The 20,761-nt window shown below is 42.1% G+C and overlaps 1 protein-coding gene across 3 annotated transcripts in view; it reads left to right on the top strand.

The window, feature by feature from the left end:
* LOC138285750 (aldehyde oxidase 1-like) overlaps positions 1-20,761 on the top strand; it is a 388,242-nt gene that overhangs the window by 115,468 nt on the left and 252,013 nt on the right. For all 3 annotated transcript variants that reach the window (XM_069226090.1, XM_069226089.1, XM_069226088.1), the window contains exon 10: positions 18,969-19,061. In XM_069226090.1, coding sequence (XP_069082191.1) covers positions 18,969-19,061 — 93 coding nt within the window. The remainder of the gene's footprint in view (positions 1-18,968; positions 19,062-20,761) is intronic.

The following is a 20,761-nucleotide window of genomic DNA, read 5'->3' as shown; positions in this document are numbered from 1 at the left end:
TGAGGGAGAAGGTCTAAGAGAGTGATGTTTGGCCGGGGATGTTGAAATAGGCTCTTGAGATAAATTATTAGGAAAAGTGGCCTGGATGTCAAGGGTTTTCTTTTGGAAGAAACAAGCCAGATTATTACTATGTTCTTTGGATGCTTCTATTAGGTTGAGGGAGACAGGTTCATTCAGTAATTCCTTGAGTATAGAGAAGATCTCCTTAGGGGAGTTGGAAGATTGTTCTATCCTGGAGGCATAATAAGCTGCCTGCACGGATTTTATTTCCATATGATAAGACCTAATCGCTTTCCTATATTCAAGTTTGGAGGCATTATCATAGTTTTTCCTCCATATCCTCTCCAGTTTCTTGCCACCACCGACTCAAAGAGGCCACAGACATCCTCATAGCCCCTTCTGTAAAATAGATTGTGAGGGTGTACTTTCCCAATTGTGCAATCTCAACGGTGCATTGCTTAATTTGTATGGAGCATTGTCTCTGAGTGAGAACTAATGTCCCTGTCCTTCCACCCCAAAAAACTTTGGTTCTCCCTGAACATACCGCTCCCGGGCCACCACTGCCAAAAGGCCATTGTAAGCACGACCATCTGCTATGAACGCCCCACCCTCTGCACCAAAAGCGAAGCCAAAGACATCCACTTCTGCACCATCTTCGTCTTCGATCTGACCATCTGTTTCTTTTGCTCTGAGGACTCCGGCACTGACCACCTTGCCTCCGACAATCTCAGCTCTGAATACCAAGTCACTTTTGGCACCGAAAACCGTAACACTGGCACCAAAACCAGCTCCTAATCAATCCTGAGCAATCCTCCAGACCAGTGGTTCCCAACCCTTTTCTCCTGAGGACCCCCACTGAATGACTACTGGAAGCGGGGACCTGAAGCAATTTGTACAAATTAACTTTTAAACATTAAAACAGTAATTCTCAAAAAATACACAAGCAAGTACACACCAAACACATACTGGAATTACTAAATATTTTATTATTTTATATTGACAAAATATGCAAAAATCGAACAATTTTAATGGGGAGGTTCGTGCTGCATCTCAGCAACTAACTTTTCAATGTTTGGTTTTATTTTGGAAAGTTGAATCTTCAGGTCAGATTCTACATTTCCCAAGTGATCTCTGTATTTATTTTTTAGGAACATAAGATCAAAGAAAGATAAGAAGAGGAAAGTGGGAGATTAAAAAAAAAACATTCTGGAAAATGTATTTCCCCCATTCACGTCTATTGAAGCAGGGTCAATTTCAGACGAGAGACAGCCTGAATCATGTCTATTGTCATGTATGCATACAGTAGTCTATTTAATGGTACACGGCTCCTGCTCCTGCCAGGGCCAGACTAGGAACCCAAAGAAGCCTTGTCAAATGTTGACAAGCCAACCTCCTTAAGGTATATAGCGACTGCAGTGAGCGAGCCTGACCACTACAAAGGGGAGGTTCGAGGAGTTCTCCCCCCAAAAACTTGAGAAAAAAGGGTGCATTCTGCAAAACATTTGCCATTATATATTCAATTGGATTAGCTTTTACAGCATAGTAAATGATGTCTTTACTGTGCACCAGGATACCACAATATTTGTTGAGGCTCTTCAATGATTCCCTCACAATCACCCCCCAACAGTGCTTCTCATCTCTCCATAGCCCCTCTGTCAAATGTATTTCATTTGTTTTATAGCAAGTCTGTGACCAGCATAGGGTGATGGAGCACTTTATATCACACACACATACAGAAACAATGAACAATGCTTGAGTAAATGAGTGTATATAACATGTTACATAAGACAAAGGGAACTACAGGAAGTAGGTTTCACATGTCATCCGTACTGGTAGATATTTTTTAAGAGTGCTTGTTCTGGAGAAGCACAAACTCATAATTCAGAACATAATACAGTGGTTAGAATTGACTTTAATATTAAGAATATATTTCTACCCCAACAAACCTTTGTTAGCAGCATCGGGATAATGAATGACTGGGAAAAAATAACTTTCTAACTTGTACTATGCAGTTTGCATGCAGCTCTTTGAGGGCAGTTCATAGCTCACTGTGCTAGATTGAGATTTTAACTTATGAACTGCACAGTAACAAAAGAATATCTGTGACAAAGCAGTAGCACACTGAACTTTGCACAAAAAATACTGTTCTTTTATATGAATGGCACACGTTCTTTGCAACAGGCATATTAAATATCTGTGTTACCTGAAAGGAGTCAAAACTGCCACTAGATAAAACTCCCATCTCTCTCTAGCTGGTACATCATTCACCAGCGGTATCTTGACACTTTTATTGTTGCCCAAAAACTGCTAAATATACAAGAAACTTTCCAGTGCTTTTAAAACTGCCGCACAAATCAAACTTGAAAACATTTGTGTTTCTTTCAAGAGGCCCCAGCTGGAGAAGTGTCTTCCTGCCGGCCCAGGCCTTGAGCTGCCCGAACACTGTTCAGCTGCAAAACAACAAGAGACACAGCTCTTCTGCAGAAGGCTTCAGTAGGTGCTGGAGATCTGCTGGCCCCCTGGGAATGTGTCATGGACCCCCGGGGGTCCGTGGACCACAGGTTGGGAGCCACTGCTGCAGGCACACCAAAAACAGCTGCATATACAGCCTCTGACTGGCCATATGTTAGCCAAGACTGTGGTGTTGGTGCCACCTCCATCAAAGTGCTTACTTTCCTTTGCCGAAACAATAAACTTGCAGATGCCTCTCAAAAAGAAAAAGGACTAGGCTACTGGGACCCTTGCATCCTCCTCTGCCTGCTTCTCCACCACCACCTTCTCCACCCTCCATTCCAGCACCAACCCCTTCACAACCTCATTCTCACAGCGATCCGTTAGACATTACACCACAGGGATCTCCACATTCTTTCACAGGCGAGCATGGTGGGACAGATGACACACCACAGTGCACAGATCCCTGGACCAATTATGATGTTCATCACCCAGGGATACCAACTCAGATCTGTACCCGGATAAATTATCACCCCCTGATGACACAGCTTCCTATCAGGAACTCATCAATAGGGCTGCAGCGTACCACCAGGTCCCTCTACATTAACCCCCTATCGAAGATGACTTCCTCTTCAAGATTTTTTTCTAGCCTCCCTGTGCTAATGGGCATGCTGTGTCATACAGACAATATCTTTAAAGACTCTGTATGAACATGTATCATCACTCCTCGGGTCAACAAAACATTCAAAGCTGCACCCTCAGACCCTGCTTACATCAGAGGGCAACTTTCTCCTGACTCATTGGCTGTGTCCAATGCCCAGAAAAATTCTAATTCACAAACCACTGCTGACACTCCGCCCCCCAGATAACAAGTGTCAACTAATTGATGCTTCAGAGAAACAAGTAGTAGCAGAGGCTGCTAATCACTGGCGAATTGCTAACACACAGGGATTATTGCCAGGTACAATCACACCCACTGGAACAAGATGGGGGATCTTCTCTGGTATCTCCTGGAGGAGCATAAAAAAGGAGACAGGAAATAGTACAAGAGAGCAAACTAATTTCCAATAATTCCAACAGGTGCGCCTTAGATTCAGCAGACACAGCTGCCAGAGGCATTAATACTGGTGTATTGCCACGCAGACATGCTTGGCTACGGATCTCTGGCTTTAAGCCGGAAGTTCAGCAAACAATTTTAAATATCCCTTTTGACAAGGAACACCAGTTTGGTCCACAAGTTGACAAGGCTTTAGAAAAAATGAAGAAGGACACAGAGGTTGTCAAATCCATGGGGGCACTCCAAACCCCCACCACATGTCTCCTTTCCCCAATCCACATATAAGCCAGGCACCAAAGCAGCATCTTCAGATGCCTCTTGCTCTCAATACAGGCAGCAAAGTCAATCCTCCTCATCGCTGGGTTATTACAGAGGCCCGACCCGGGGTGACAACTCCAAAGGACATGGCAAAGTTGTTTTCACACGAGGAGCACCATCCACCTGAAAACAGTGACTCCCTTCTTGTCCTCCCGACCATCCAACATCTGTCAGAGGATGATTACAACAATTTCTCCATACCTGGCAAACCATAACTTTGGATCAGTGGGTTTTGGATGTTCTCCAAAATAGTATTGTCTGGAGCTCATCACCACACCTCCAAACATTCCACCTCGCATACACAAACTCTCTGTAGAACTTCAAAACCTGCTTAAGTAGGAGGTTCAAGCTCGCTTACTCAAAGGAGCTATATAGCTCGTCCCTCTTCAATATCAATGATCAGGAGTATACTTATTTTCTCATCTTAAAACGGAGGGATCACTATGGATTATTTTAGATCTGAGGTCCTTAAATCACATCTTGTCGGAGCATTTGCACATGGTCACCCTCCAAGATGTGATCCCACTTCTCCAGCGACTTTATGTCAGCACTAGACTTAAATTACGCCTACCTTCACATCCCATTCCACCCTGCAAACTGCAAATACCTCTGGTTCATCATAGCTGCAAACACTATCAGTTAAAAGTACTCCCATTCAGAGTTACTACTGCACCCTGCAAGTTCACCAAGTGCTTAGCAGTGGTAGCAGCACATCTATGTAGACAGAACCTTCATTTATTTCTGTATCTGAATGACTGGCTTATTAAAGCCAATACACTTCCTCTGTGTCACCAACCCACCCACGTCACTTTACATTTGCTCCACCAACTAGGGTTTTCCATAAATATGCAAAAATCACACCTTCAACTTTTACAGGTTCCGCCATATTTGGGGGGTATTCTAAACACACATGTGTGATTAACTCAGCCCAATGCAGCCAGGATTAAAAACTTCCAGACACTGCTACCACAATTTCAACCCAATCAATACCTCAGAATCAGAACATTCATGCATGTGTTTGGTATATTGGCATTATGCATCGCCATAGTACCACATGTACAATTACACGAATCCACTGCAGGAATGTCTAGCACCTCCGTGGTCTCAGTCACAGGGTCAGTTACAAGATCTAGTGTTGGTAGACAGTCGCACACAAAATCTGCTAAAGGGGTGGCCATTCCTCAACCCTGTTCCACAGATCATCCTCACAGCTGACGCATCCCTCACAGGATGGGATGCTCACCTACAGGATCACACAATTCAGGGTCTCTGGGGCACCAAACATCAGAGTCTGAACATGAACTACCTCAAGCTTCAAGCTGTTCACCTGGCATTAAAAGCGTCCCTGCTTCACATGATAGGCAAGGTTGTTTCAGTCTGGACGGACAATATGACAGCCATGTATTATCGACAAAAACAGGGAGGGACACACTCTCTATAGTTATAATGCCTACCTCAGACCATTTTGCATTGGGCAATACGTCACAACATCCACCTGTTAGCGGGACAACTCCCAGGGACAGACAACAACTTTGCCGACCTTCTCAGCAGGATGCAGCAACAAGTCCAAGAGTGGGAACTCCACTCCCAAATCTTCCTCCCATACTTTCACAAGTGGAGGTTTCCACAGACAGACCTGTTTGCAACCGCAGACCATGCAAAATGCCCAAACGTTGCCTCTAGGTTGCCACACCTACTATCCAACGGCAATGCTTCATGGATGAACTGGTCAGGGATATTTGCCTTTGCTTTTCCACCTCCCCCTCTTCTTCCATTTGTGGTTCAGAAGCTCAGGCAAATGTCTCTCACTCTCATTCTAGTAACTCCCACTTAGCCTCGTAAAACCATAGTTCACCACACTACTCAACCTCTCTGTAGTTACTCACGCCAAGCATGGAGAAATCAGGCATCCAAATCGAAAGGAACTCAACCTTGTGGTTTGGCTCCTGAGGTCATAGAATTCGGCTACCTGAATCTTCCATGTGAATATATGACCATTCTCAAAGAAGCTTGTAGACTTACAACTAAAGCATATTATGCAAATAAATGGAAATGGTTTGTCTTCTACTGTTGCAATAATACTTGATCCATTCAGTGCAACTGTTCAAAACATTGTTTGCTACCATCTTTATTTACAGCTGTCTGGCCTTGCCTACACTTCAATATGCTTACATTTAGCTGCAGTGGCTGCCTATTTACAGAACAGGCAAAACTTATTCTTGTTCAAGGCACCAGGTATTATTCATGAAAGGCCTTGAAAGAGTAATTCCACCCAGAGTTCCACCTGCACCCACATGGATACTCAATATTGTCCTCACCAGACTTATGGACTTATGGGTTCACAATTTGAACCATTGCATAACTGCCCCCTACAATTTTGGTTGCCATTACTTCACCTAGGCGTGTCAGTGAGCTCCAAGCAATAACCTTGGAAGAACCTTGCTTCCAACTACACAGGGATATGATGGTCCTTCGCACCAAACCGAAATTCCTTCCAAAGGTGGTTTCCCCTTTCCACCTCAACCAATCAGTTGAGTTACCTGTTTTCTTTTCTTAACTAGATTCATTTGCGGAAAGGGCCCTTCCTAAACTAGATGTGAAAAGAGCTCTAATGTATTACATTGGCAGAAACAAAAGATTTCCTTAAAACCAAACAACTTTTTTGCCCCCTCACAAAGGAAAGCCCATATACAAATCAGGTATTTCTAGTGGATAATCAAATGCATTCATACATCTTATGCCATGCTAAAGCTAACAGGACTTTACCTACATCCCCTAGGTCACACTATACTCTTACAATAGGGGCATCTATGGCTTTCCTGGGCAATATCCCAATAGCTGACATTTGCAGGGCAGCTACATAGTCTGTACCACACAATTTCACTAAACATTATTGAGTGTATGTTTTAGCACACCAACACTTGGAGGGCTTTACAGTCTATGCAAAGCATCTACAGCCACACATGCCTAAAACATAATATGTTACTTACCCTGTAAGCATCTGTTAGTGGCATGAAGTGATGTAGATTCACATGCGCCCACCCTTCTCCCTGGACACCTGGGGCCGCTGCAATTCCTTTTTACAATTTCACATGCATGGACATCTCTTAACTGATGCTTACTTGTACTCCATTCTCACCCACCTGCAGGTAAACAATCTAACAATGGAGTTGATGCCCATGTGCATTATCGCAAAGGGGAGTAGTCACTTTGTGACTCAAAAAACATATTTGAAGAAAAACAACTTGCACACATCTGGACCCAACAGTAGATAGCCGGAGCATGCAAAGCATGTAATTCTATAGCACCACATGCCATAAGCACATGCTTACAGGGTAAGTAACAGATCCCTCTTAGCTTGATGTTTTCTTTTCTAGTCGACACAGGAGCTACAATTAACGTGAAGATCAACACTGAATTTTCCAATCTACTTAAAAGCATTTCTTTTCTGCCACCTGACATCCAGATCTTTTTTTTTCCCCAACTTTTTTATTGGTATTTTGACAAATAATAAATACAATTGTGTTCACATTATAATAATCGTAGCGTGAGATAGTTATGCATATACATTTTAACATTGAATCATATTAGAATTGTAGAGGATGGTGTCCTTCTCGGCTACTGTCTACCTTTCAGTTCTAATTCGTTGTCTCTCAATTATGTTGCTTCACATTCACGGTCTCAAATTTCTCTCCCAGTTCTTCAGTTCCAGTTCTCCTTCTATTTGCACTTCCTTCAGCATGTTGTTTTAAAAAACAAATATTTAGGGATTGTAATGTAGTTTCACTACTGTCTCCCTTGTGTTTTAGGCAGAGGGGGGTTTTGGTTGGGTAATACCTGCGCTATCAATGATTCTGAGAACTGATTGTGTATTGTGTGGGGATGGAGAGTTCCTGTAATGTATCTCGATCTGTACCATATTCTGGTGAACTTTTGAAATTGCATACCAATCAAAGGAACAAAATTAAACTAGGAAAAGAACAAAACAGGTAGTAAGGTAGGCAGGAATTGGTGAGTCTGTTAATCCTCTTGTAAGCGTTGGCGGGAGGCCAGGCAGCAGTGGGCCACTCTATTCTATCTAGTCTTCCTCGTCAGGTTATCACCTCACATTTGGGACGTCTGACATTCAAGGCCAGCATGTAGTTATGTGCCCGGAATCCAGGTCGTCCCACACCATGTCCCTCTCGTGGCCTGTGTGTCAAGTCATATGTTCCCCTCTACATCCTTTCCAGTCGTTTGTTTGTTCATCCCTCCTTCGTTAGAGTCCATCCCTAATTAGTTTGTCCCCATAATTTAGGGCTCTAATCAGAGCTCTCCCCTGTATCAGGGTTGGCATTTACAGTTGGTTGAAACCAGGCCTCCATTATCTCATCTGGGAGATGTGCTATAGGGCGACTTCTACTCCCTTTACTGTCCTCTTTCCGAAGGGCGTGCCCTTCTGCCCTTGCCCACTTCTTGATGTTTTTTTCCCATACAATTGGGACAATTGGGACCTCTGGCTGATTTCCAGGTCATTGTGATGTGTCTCTTCACCAAAGCCAATGCTAAGTCCATGAAACTTAACCCTACCTTTCTCTTCAGAGGCCTGGGGAACATTCCCATCAGACATACCTTTATGGTGCAGGGGACGATATACTGTTGTGTAGTATGTTTATTACTGCCCCACAATACTTTTGTGTGGAAGTGCACTCCCACATCATATGACAAAAGTTTGCGTCTAGCATTCCACATCTCGGGCATTCCTGGGCCTCCCCCCCATAAACTACCTGCATCCTATGTGGCATCAGATATAACCTGACATCCAGATATATGGCTCATGCCCTGTAAGAACTGAGTTTGCCTCTGTATTTCCCACAAAGGTAAAGATAGGGATATCACTCTGTTCTGACCTTTCTGACTTCTACCAAAATAAAATCCCGGATATCCTAAACTCCTTCTCACCTTCCTCTACGTGCCCTAAAACTCATGACATTGAACATTCTGTTTTGTTTTCTGGTTCTTCCCTCAAACAATGTCCATTCAAATGTTTGAAACATTGGGCCCCACTTATTGCACCTCATCCTCCCTCAATTTGTAACTTGACCATTCAATTGGGCACAGTACTAAAGTCTTGGAGACAGACCATAGAGATTGCCAATCTGAAGAAACCTTCCCTAAATCTGAATGTCCTTTCAAATTACCAGCCCATCTATACACCCTGCCTAAGCTACATTGGTAAGTTCAATACTCTCTGACTTCTTTGAAACCCATAATCATCCTGATCTTCATCAATCTGACTTTTGTCCCTCATTTTGCAGCAAATGAGCTCTGTCTCAGTTCAAATTACATTTGCTTGTGCCCGGATGACTGTAGTGAATCAGCTTTATTTTACTAGAGCTCTGTGGTGCTTTTGTCTCCCATCCTATGTAGATTCTGGATTGTGTTGTCATGCCTTAGACTGATGTTAATCTATTCTAACAGATTGCAGTTTTCTACCCACTTTCCAGTCTAAATTAAATTCCTGTAGTGTTCCTCGGGAATACTCCAGCAGCCCAACTTTATTCAATCTTTATGTAACCTGACTTGCTTCTCCGATTCATTTCTTTCAATTTGGTTTCTTTACTTAAGCAGATGAAGTGCAGCTTATCCTGAGGCTAACGGTGACATTAGGAGCCTGATTTAGAGATCAGTGGACGATGGATATCGTGTTCACTTCACCGTATTACAAGTGCCATTGGATATAATGCACTTGCAATACAGCATACTGGATAGATATCCATAACATTTGTGACAGAGTAACTAGTCTGCCAAACTCTAAACCAGGCCATATGTCATTTCAGCTGCATGGATGAATGTCACCTTCCTTTGTCTTAATGCTAGAAGTCGTCATTTTGGCCCTCTCTCACTATGCAATTGCCACAGCTGGCTGACAGATTAGGGCCTGAACGGTTATCCGGTCCCTGCTGTCCATGATGGTTCTCTCGTTCCTGATGCCCATATTCCCTTGAGTTATCTTCAACTCTGAAATTACATTTAACAGACACATCTCCAAATTGACCTTGATTTGTTTCTTTTTCTCTGTGGTGTTAAGGGAACTCATCCTTAATTACCACTTTTCTAATACAAAATGGTTTTAGAAATGGTTGTTTCATCCCACCTCCACTATTGTAGTTCACATTTTCTCGGTCTTCCTCAACATATGCTAAACTGTCTCCAGATCACTCAAAATATGGCAGCTTTCTCCACATTGGGTCTAAAAATCATCTGCATTCTTTAAATTGGCAGCCCTCTTACAAACCATATCTCTCCAAGGCTTCCTGATTCTGTTACCTTGCATTTCACTCAACTGGTTCTTTGCTTATTCATTATCTTTTTGTTTACTACTACCCCTTCAGAAGATGTTGTTCTTCTCATGCTTTTCTTCTTCAATTTCCAAGGTTCACATAAGAAATAGCTGGAATTCTCTTCCTACATCCCTCCACTCTGCCTTCTGGAAGCTACTCAAAAGTCACTTATTCAATCTGTAATTTGTGTTTCTATGCAGGCTTTTCATTGCAACAGGGCATACTTTTGTGCAATACCTTGCTCTATAAATTATCAATCAGTAACATCATGTTGTCACCAAGTTCTTCTGACAAATTTTTTTTTTGGGCTAAGTAAACTCAAAGAAAAATGGGCATACCATTCATAAGGAAGTTGATACTGAGATCCACAACCTCTTACAAGAAGACATCAGTGAGCACATTATGGGACTGACACAATTGGTATATCGGATCATTCTGGTGGCCAGAAGGCAGTCTGGCAGTCAGATCTGAAAATATCTAGACATGTGCTATTTGAATCTTTCGATGGAAACAGAAAGTCATGTTGTGCTCTGGATTCAAGATTCATCTTCTCAATGGTGCGCAATTTTTCTCCAAACTCAACTGAGCAGGAAGAGCTGTACCAGTACATCATTACTTTTGCCAAACCAATGCATCACTTCAGATTCATTATTCTGAGTTTGGTTGTCAACTGCAGGAGTATTGTGGAAAGAACTTTGCAAAGTGATTCTGGACATTTCCAACTGATTGGGCTACAGCTTTTGGCAGGTCTCAACATGAACATGAAGAACCACAGTTTCTGTTACACCTTGTTGAAATTAAATGTCATGGACAAGAACTGGACATTATGTAAGCCTGCATGGGCACCTGCACCATTCTATGTATGCTTCCTCTGTCCTTCTTGTGTACAGCGAGTTACTATACTAGATGTATTAAAAGTTTGTTCCATCAGTGCACCACTGAGAGAGGCCACCAAAAATGAAGACAGGAATTCAACTAATCCAGTTTTGTACCCATCAGACAAAATATTGCTAAGGACAGGGACATGGCTTACTTTGGCCAGTCTTTTGCATTGAATTTGTAGTCCATGCCAGCCATTCAGTCTTGGCACTATTCTGGCATTCTACAGAGATGATACCAAAGCACCTACAAAGGTCGTGGACCAGACAAAGTCTTACTTAACACGACTTGCTACTGTATGTCAAGTCTTTCACAATCCTTGGAGATCATCAGTCCCCATCACAATTATGTGTCAACCTCAAAGTGAAGATGCCCTTCAGGATTGAGAGGTGGGGACTTCACCTTGAGAGCTATGGTTTATGTAGTGTGGACACAGTCCAGCTACCTTTTCCAAATGTTTTCCTCTGCCCATCTACTCTTTACAGCCCTACAAAGAGGAAGAGCAGCTATGCTATGTGGTTCAACAAATGCATTAATTAGCATTTGACGAAGATGAAATATTTAGAGCTGCCTTCTCTTAATCAGTGCTTACTGCTGTGGCTGAGGTCATTACTTTACAAAGCTGGGGGACCTGGAAAACATCACAAAGGCATTTAAAAAATGTGAATTCTTTGAATCGAGATCCTTTTATAATGTACAGAGTGAGCTTTCTCAATATCAGTATGTTGCTCTGTTGAGAGGTATGCCCTTGATCATTCTGCACTCCTTGAGGAGACCTGTTGTTGATCTCCCACATGAAGGTAATAGGGCCATTTTAGCCACCAAGAGATTGAGTGTGTCAGTGAGGGTCGCTCAGAAGTAAACCAGCAGGAGTAGTAGGAGGCGCAGAAACAGATCTCAGAGCAAGCTTTGTGAGGGATGTCATTGCACTGTGAGCTGGAGAGTCATAATGAAGGCCAACATTTTAGTACTCAAACATTTTCACACACATAACACAAAACAAACTTAGGGCCAGATTTACCTACAAACTGGTCTGAAAAAGCGGTCGCAAATTGTCCACTAGAAGTTTTGGGACCAGGCTTATACTTTATGAAGTGACCTATATAACAATAGGTCATTTCACAAGATAAGGAATCACAAGGAGTTGCAGAATGACATGCCGAATTAATATACATTACGCAGTTCACATTTTGCATCTTCTTAAGTTAGCTGCAATCACAGCGGTGGTGGCCGTCATGGGACAGCAGAACCACCATCCTGTGATGGTATTCCTAAACAGAACATGTTTCTTTTTTGGAAAACATCAGTGAGAGCAGGTGGTGGTCCTCTGGCACACTCCCCTGAAGCTGTCACCCTGATTCCACCGGGGAAGGAGTCCAAAGTGGACTCTTTCTCCTTTACGAGCTGAAGCTGGGAACTGATCAGTGGTTTGTGAATTACAGTCGCAAACACTAATACATAGGTTACTGAATTGTAATTTGTAAAAAGACGCACCTAACACACCTCTTCCAAATTATGATTGGTGACGATTTCGAAACCAATTATGTGATTTGGAAAAATGGGGTTAGTAAATACGTAAAAATGGTAGAAAACTGGCAGAGAGCGCTATATAAGAGAGGATACAGTTATTATATCTGAAGGAGTATGTGCTTTCTTAACTGTTGCTTCTATAGATGTTTCAAAGGCAGCATCCGGAGACTATATAAGTGTTTCTGGTGGATAATGTCAATATTCAATCTGAAGTGTTATCATCGATTTCAAGGCAAAATGACCTCTAATTGTACTGTCCGTCGTAGGGCATTCTGAAGCAAAAATTAACCATCAGCTCTGTTTCCGACACAATGAGACCATGATCTTTTCTGGCCAAATGATGGAATCTTGTAATAACGCATGATGTTTTAGGTATGACTGCCAGAGCTCATTTCAGCCCCAGCAAAAAAGCAGGACCATGGGTGACTCCCACCTGCAACTGGTTCTTTGGATCAGCCACCTTCAGCAGTTTCTTGAGGTAAATGTAATTCATGATTTGGATTAGTACAAAGAAGTATTGAAGTGTCACTCTTATCAACTGGCTAGAAGGTTTGTTAACCACCCGCCTACAGAGTGCCTCCCATTGGAGTGCGTAGTCAGTAAATCGAACGGTCTGTGCTTTGGAGGCGCATATGTGCCCCTCAAATGGTTTCCCCACCCTTGCTGAAGTCGAGCCACAGGCAATATTTCACCCTAATGTTATTTTGCACTGAAAGGTGATTTTGCTCCAAGGCTTACCCAAAACTACCCTCAACACAACACTGAACGCTGATTCCCAATCCTGAAACCTTTTATTTATTTTTTTATGTTCCAGGAAACCTTAATTAGTAAGAAATATAATAGTCTCAAACTGGTCTTCATTAAAACTGATGTACTCTTTTTCTTTTTAATCGGACATGTCCTTTTGGAGTGATAAACTGTATTTTTTTCTTTAAAATCTGAAAGAGAACACACATTCCTTACAAGATAAAATGACAAATGCAGGTTACCATGACAGGAAATGTGAGCTACACATCACCTTTTTTTAAAATAGGGAGGTCATAATCCAGTAATCTGATGTAAATTTATATTGTCACCACACTGATAGTCTGAAGACCCTAAAAGCCTCTTACATAGCGAGTTGCATGAATACTGATATCATGCCTACCATCTCTACTGAGATAAAATGACACTGGCTCAACCGGCTCCTCTCTACCCATCTCGACATTATCAGCCACACATTCCCCAGGGAATGAAAACTGACATCATAATGCCATCATAGAAAAAAGCACCTAGAACGAAGCTATTCCTGCACTGATACAGGCCTAAATACCATCAAGAACCAAAGCCACAGCACTTTCGGTAACCATCACTACCCCTCAATATGCATCCCTCTGTCAACCAACCTCCCATGCTAGCTACACCAGAACAGAAGCAAACAAGTGCAATCAAAGATCTGTCTACCCAAGCAAACTGAGAAGAACTAGCTCCTCTGAATGTATTGGCCTGTCTCACACACATCACTTTAAATCTTATGCCCTGAACTATAGGTCTATGATCTCTAATGCAACAATCCACATCTGCCCTCTAGACTTAGACCTTGATGCTATTGTACTCACAGAAACTTGGATCTCCTCATTCAACAAAACACTATCTTACCATTGGGATACAACATCCTCCACCTTAATAGAACATAAAACTGGTTGGATTGCCTTTATCCACAAGGAGTCCCTTAAATGGAAACTAATTAAGTTAATACATTTCTCATAGTTATAATAACTCACTGTGGAGATTACCAACACCTACACCAATGAGGGTGAACATCCTATGTGACTCACATGGAGTAAACTCATTTTATTGATGACTTTCCTAATTGTAGCACGTTTTGTGATCAGATTTGCTTGGTCTATTTCAGCGTCCACTGAAAAATGCACAAAAGCACATTAAACACATATCTCCTCAACACTTTAAAGCCTTCCTATCCTCAACTCCTTCCTGTCCTCAAATTCTTACTACCAGACAACAATATGCTACAACACTTCAATAGCCATAACCTAAATAAGGGCTGTATCCTTATCATATTTCTCATTTTTATAAAGAAACATTATATATTAATCTTTAATCTCTCAAATCGAATTTGTCATACCACTTCTTGAAGATCTCAAACATATTGACAACAGACATTAGCAACCTATTGGCTTTTCTAATGCTTCGCAGTGGCAGGGTATCACCATAAGTTTACAACAAACCCTGGTTTGTTCAAATGGAAATGAGACGCCTTCAACACCACATTGACCTGCAAATTAAACACAGCGTCAAATTCCTCCGTATGCACATGAAGTAGGGTGTGGCACATGGACGCTGGACATGTCAGCTCCGGCAGCACCCCGGGGGCGTGTACTAGAACTAAAGCTCTAATCTGCTGCTGTTGAGCAGGTCTTTTTGCTTTCACCCAGTCCTGCATCACTCTTGGCTCTTCCAAGTCTCATTATCCAGAATTAGAAGGATTTGCCGCCCATTGAAATTCACTTGAAAATGATGATCAAGTGAACAGTGCCAAGAGGAGCATCAGCTTTATAAGGAAAGGTTGGGAGGAACAGGCCAGGTGAAACTACATACCTATCTGGTGCATAGTTCAGAAAGGTTTTTTCCCGAGTGCATATCTGACCTACTCCTGAAAAAACATGTAATTTGCTCCAGTTTAGGTTCCTGTCTATTGCCAAAGTATGAAGAGTGAACTGGGTGCCCTATACAGATGCCTAGCAGACTCTTCTTCATTTAGAGGATGGTGCAGCAATACGATAACAAACACAAATGATATATGCGCTTGATCAGGCTTTATTACTAATAGTGCTTGTTTGAATTTTGTATTCACTCCTATAACTAGGTCTGATGTGGTAGGAACCGTGAGCAGCACACTGGGAATATGTGGTATCCATGTACATAAAATGGATGCTAAAAATGTTTATGCGTTTTATTCCCTCATTTGCTCAACGTAAAAAACTGTGAGCACAAGACTCCAAAACTAGCCGATCACTTACACCAAATATTACTTCTGCTTAGTGTGTAAGTAGAAAATGAGGGAATTGCACCACTTTTCTTGCGCCCCTCTAACGGCACCATGGGTGCGCCGTATTTACAATATGGTGCCCCATGGCGCACAATACCACAGTAGCGTCAACATTTTTGGCATTATTGTAGCGCTTTGCTACACTAGCGCCAAACAATTTGATGCTAGTCCAGCCAAGCAAGGGGAGGCCCACTGGAGATTATGGGCGCATCATTTTAACGCCTGCCTTGAGCAGGCATTAAAAATAACGCTAAAAATGGTGCAGTGAAATTTAGTAAATTTTACTGCACCTTTTTTTTTGCAAGGGTTTATAAAGTGGCACCATACATGCATGGCACCATTTTGTAAATATGGATTGTGGAAAACGCCTCCTTAATGCCACATTAGAGTAAAAAAAAATGATGCTAGAGTGGCACAAGGTGGTGCAAGGGGCTTGTAAATATGCCCCTTAGTGTTTAACTTATTTCACACTTGTGGGTGTTCCCAAGTGTGCTTCAATTCAGTGGTCAGGAAAATGGCCTGTGTGGTCAACGCACACCCTGTCTGAACTAAATTGTGATTCAAATACATTTATACATGTATTTGATGTATTTTTCAGGGATGAGGAATGTATAGAATATCGACATGTTCATGAGACCGAATGCTTCAGATAGTTACTTGTCCTGTAAAAAATCAACTTTGTGCCATGCAGTGAGGGGACAAGTGATGGCAGCCTTCTCGTTATATCAAAACTCTGCTACTAGCCTCTCTGGGTGAGCCAGGGATGTACTGGATTGTTATCATTTTCAGCCTTGCTGCACAGTGCCTGAAAGTAGTCTGGACCAGTAGTTCAAGGGTTGGGATGCCCTGTGAGTCTGCGCACACCCACAAACCTCCATGTTTAGGTTTATTCACCAACTCTTCTACAATCTCTATACAACTTGGGAAAAGGTTTGGAATTTACTCCCGATGGGGGTAGTATTAAGGCGTTCTCCGGAGTGGGAAAAAGTGGGTGCAGAGAAAGTTAATATTCAATTGCAGATTTTCACATTGTCAAATATACGTGCGTGTGTACACTTGCTCTTGCAATCAAAGAAATAAAAGTGCAGAGTGCGGTTTCAGACCTACTGCTGTAAATTCTCGTGAATTTCTGAAATGTACACATCTGTACCATTACAAGGATATACAGCCTTTTGTGATTTCTTGTATGAACTGGGCCCCTGTAGGAATTGGGCCCTTCTTGTATTTTCACGTAGCCCTTTAACAGTTTTACACCGATCCTCCATTATTATGTTTTATTGAATTAATATCCTGCATCAAACGTGTTACTAAATAATGCATCGGAGAAATGGCATTTAAAGTTGCACAATAGTTTAGCTAGACGTTTTTTCAAGTTGCAGTTTTTGGTGTCTTTGTGTTGCGTACAAGCTTCTCAAAGTATTTGCATATAATTGGGGTGCGCTCGAGAAACATTATAAGTAGCCACAAATTGTCAAATTTTGTAAACTCGTATACAAGTTTTTATAATGGCATACCTACGTTACTGCTGAATGACCCAAGGACATGTGCTGTATGGATGAGAAAGTGCACCAAACTAGATACAGATGACAATTTGAGAAAAGGAAGGTGAGACATTTTGTAGAAAAATGTTGTTGTGAAAAGCCAACTAGTCAAACAGAAAGGAAAACATGACGTTTCCTAAAACATCTTTACTTCAAACGTGTTTTGTAAGCAGTGTGTGCAGAACGCACACATGAAGCGAGGAAAACATCTGTACGCTAGTTCTAACCCAACATCTGTGAGTTATGGATGTAAATCAAAATGTTTTGTGAATGAGCCAATCAGGTGTAAATTACAGCCATGTATGTTCTCGAGATGAAATGAACGGAGTGTTTTATCCGGTTCTCATCTCCCCCGTCAAGTTATAACTAAAGCATCTTGTGACTTACAGCTATTTTTGTAAATCGGGCCTCAATGTACACTCTCTGCAAATAGAAAGGTCTTGTTTACGCAGTGAGAACCCCATCTTTCACTCCAGTCTTCTACATCAGTTGCAGTACAGAGATAAGCACTGGGTGGCAAGCTGTTTTGCAACCAGTAGGGTGAGAAATTTCTAGTGTATAATTACAAATGCAAAGTCAGCGATTCGTAAAGCGCTAAACTCGTTCAGAGAAGCAATCAGCTTTTTAGAAATGTTCAATTCGAATGGATTTGAGGAGTCGCATACAATTCTAAAATCTTACAAGACAACGAGAGAATAAGTCTCACAGCTTGCAAATTCCCCCTTCCTATACCAAACCCAGTCCCACCCAGACCTCTCGCGGCCACCGAGGGCAGTCCATTGGTCACCCTGGATCACTTGGTCCTGTTATTAGTCAGAAACCAGGGACATCCTAGCACAGACATCTGAGTGAAAGGTCAAGGCAGCAAAGGGAGAAAATCCTTGGTGATCCTTTTTGGCCCTGTTGAATCCTACAAGGGCCAGGATCCAAATACTGCAATCAATGCAGTCTCAGCTTTCCCATCGCCTTTCACCGCCAGTATTCTTGGAGCCCTACTCATGGAACACCAATAGGCAGGTGGTTAGGGAGCCTCAGAACCTCCAAACAACTCTCTTTGCCTGTTAGCATACGCGTGAAGTATAGCACGCCCAGGTATATTACATCACGTTTTAGCAAACAGCATAGCGCATCACAACTTAACGTATTATCACACACTCGTAACAATACAGCACATAATACAGTACCATAACACATCACACAAAGAGCCATAACCACACTTCGCACCTTATAATCTCATCAAATCCCAAGCGGCACCACACCTGACCACACAAGAAATACCACAAACACCGCAATGCATCCCCTACAACCTCAATGACACCATAAACCTCATCTCATAACACCTTGAGTACATCCACCACAGGCCGCACTGCACTTTATCAGTCACACGGCTCTATAGTACTGCAAACAGTAACCCTCTCCTTCTCATCACCCAACAATGCACAACACCACATTGCAAGACACTGCCCCAGCCTCTGAGGTCCCTAGCCAAATATCACGTTATATGACGATAAACCATGCCCCACAACACATTTCAGCAACAAAAATAATAATATTACACTATCTTTAAGAAACAATCCCATATTGCCTTCTAATGTAACAATACACAGCACCGCACAATGGTCCTAATATGCTACAACCTAAAACAGCATTTAAGAGCATTTGCTACAATCAAGGACACAATACAACAACCAACACCACTTTATTCTGTATCCCATTACTTCTCACCAAAAAAACAGCAAGTTGTGTAAGTAGTTTGTGGCATGTGTAGGTCTCACCATCTTTACCCAAAAATAATTAATAAGCATTCCTTCCACCCACAGGTCTCGAGATGAAAATGAACGGAGTGTTTTATCCGGTTCTCATCTCCCCCGTCAAGATTCCAGATCTGACTGTAGTGACTTTCACAGACGAGGGTAAGTCGAGTTCCTGTTGTTTTTGTTTTTTTGCTAATTCTCCCTCCCAGATGCCAACTGTCAATCCATAAACCTGATTTGTGCGTAGCCTAAAGCAAAAGCGGAGTCTTCTTGTTGTAGACAGTTTTTTCCAGTAAACTCCTGGGGGAGATTTAAGAGCCCGTAGCGCCTCCTTGCACCACATAAGTGTCATTTTTGTTTACGCTAAGGAGGCCCAACGAGGCCAAAATCACTGTGCCAAATTTACAAAGCATTGCGCTACTTTGTAACCCTTTGCACTACATTATGGCTGCGCCAGGCATAATGTATGCAGATGGGGCATTCTCCTGTTGGGGGGGGGGGCACAAAAATGGTGCAAAGAAATTTGAGAGATTTCTTTGCGTCATTATTTTTGGCAATTTTAATGCCTGCTCAGAGCAGGCGTTAAAAGGAGGCTCTCATTGGTTTCAGTGGACCTCAGGTTGTTTTGCAGGATTAGCATTACAATTGTTTTTCCTAATCCTGCAAAGCACCGCACCTGCGTGAAAAAAGTCTGACGCTAGTTCCCTAACTACCTCCATGGTGCGCCATATATTAAATATGACCAACACATGGTGGCGTTTGCCGGGCACAAAGGAGCGCATGAAAAGTGGAGCTACACTAGATGCATGATGAGCAGCCCTCACAATGTCTTTTCCTCCCCTTTTGCTTGAAGCTAATTCCTTTGACTTAAAGATGTACCCAACATGGTTAAAGGTGTTTGAATCGTTCGACAAACCCCTAAACTCTTCTCTTTAGAGCACGCAAATCCTCTGAAAACCTTGAGTGCCTTCCAATCTGAAAGCAATCACTTTCTTTTGCCTTCCCATCAGGTCTTATTTTGTTATAAAAAACAGATGCATGGCCCATTATTTTTCTTAAGAGACCATTGCTGGCATTCTGCATTTCCCGAAAATCAAGGCTGCCTAGTCTTGATTCTACCTCTATTTTCCTCCACCATACTCCGCCTTCATCACATAACACCAATAATAACCCTCTACAATATGCACTTGCTGGTTCTGTTTCATCCCATTGTCATTGTTTTCCTATCTTTTTCTTCCTCATGTTTGCTCCTTTGTTTGCCTTTCTCTTTCTGGCTTATGGTAAAATCTGAAAATTAAAAATAAGCCGTGTTTCCCGAAAATAAGAGCAAGGGCCTATCACCTGCACCCACCAGCACCAATTACGCACTGCTTCCCGCCCATTCCTCTACTGACATTGAACATCCAGAGATGAAGTCAATTGTTGGTGAAATTCAAAATACTATATTTTCCCGAAAAGGACAAGTTTATGGAAAAGAGAACAATATTTTGTTTCTATGGAGTGTTCCACTTCTTCAGACTTATCCTGCTTTTAATAATTATTGTTAAGAGACAGTGGGTCACAACTTCTCAAATATTGATCTGAGTGTTTTGCATCAGGTTTTCCTAACCCCTCTGCCAGACGTAATTTACCAGTAACCACAAATGTTCAGTTTATTATATAGGAATTAATAACAGTGTATAGAATTAGTTTTGAAGACCAGGCAGAAGGGGTACATTGAGATAAAGTGGTCTTTTCGGAATAAAGCTAATCGGTCAGGTAGGGAATGAAAGATTGAATCTCATGTCTCATTTTATAACTACAAGCTCATGACTCTACCATTCTGTTTTTTTCTGGTAAACCCTGCTGTCTGGTTCCAG

The sequence above is a fragment of the Pleurodeles waltl genome, chromosome 3_1 (genome assembly GCF_031143425.1).
Source record: "Pleurodeles waltl isolate 20211129_DDA chromosome 3_1, aPleWal1.hap1.20221129, whole genome shotgun sequence".
NCBI classification, from domain to species: Eukaryota; Metazoa; Chordata; class Amphibia; order Caudata; family Salamandridae; genus Pleurodeles; species Pleurodeles waltl.
This window is presented reverse-complemented; position numbering and strand designations above follow the sequence as displayed.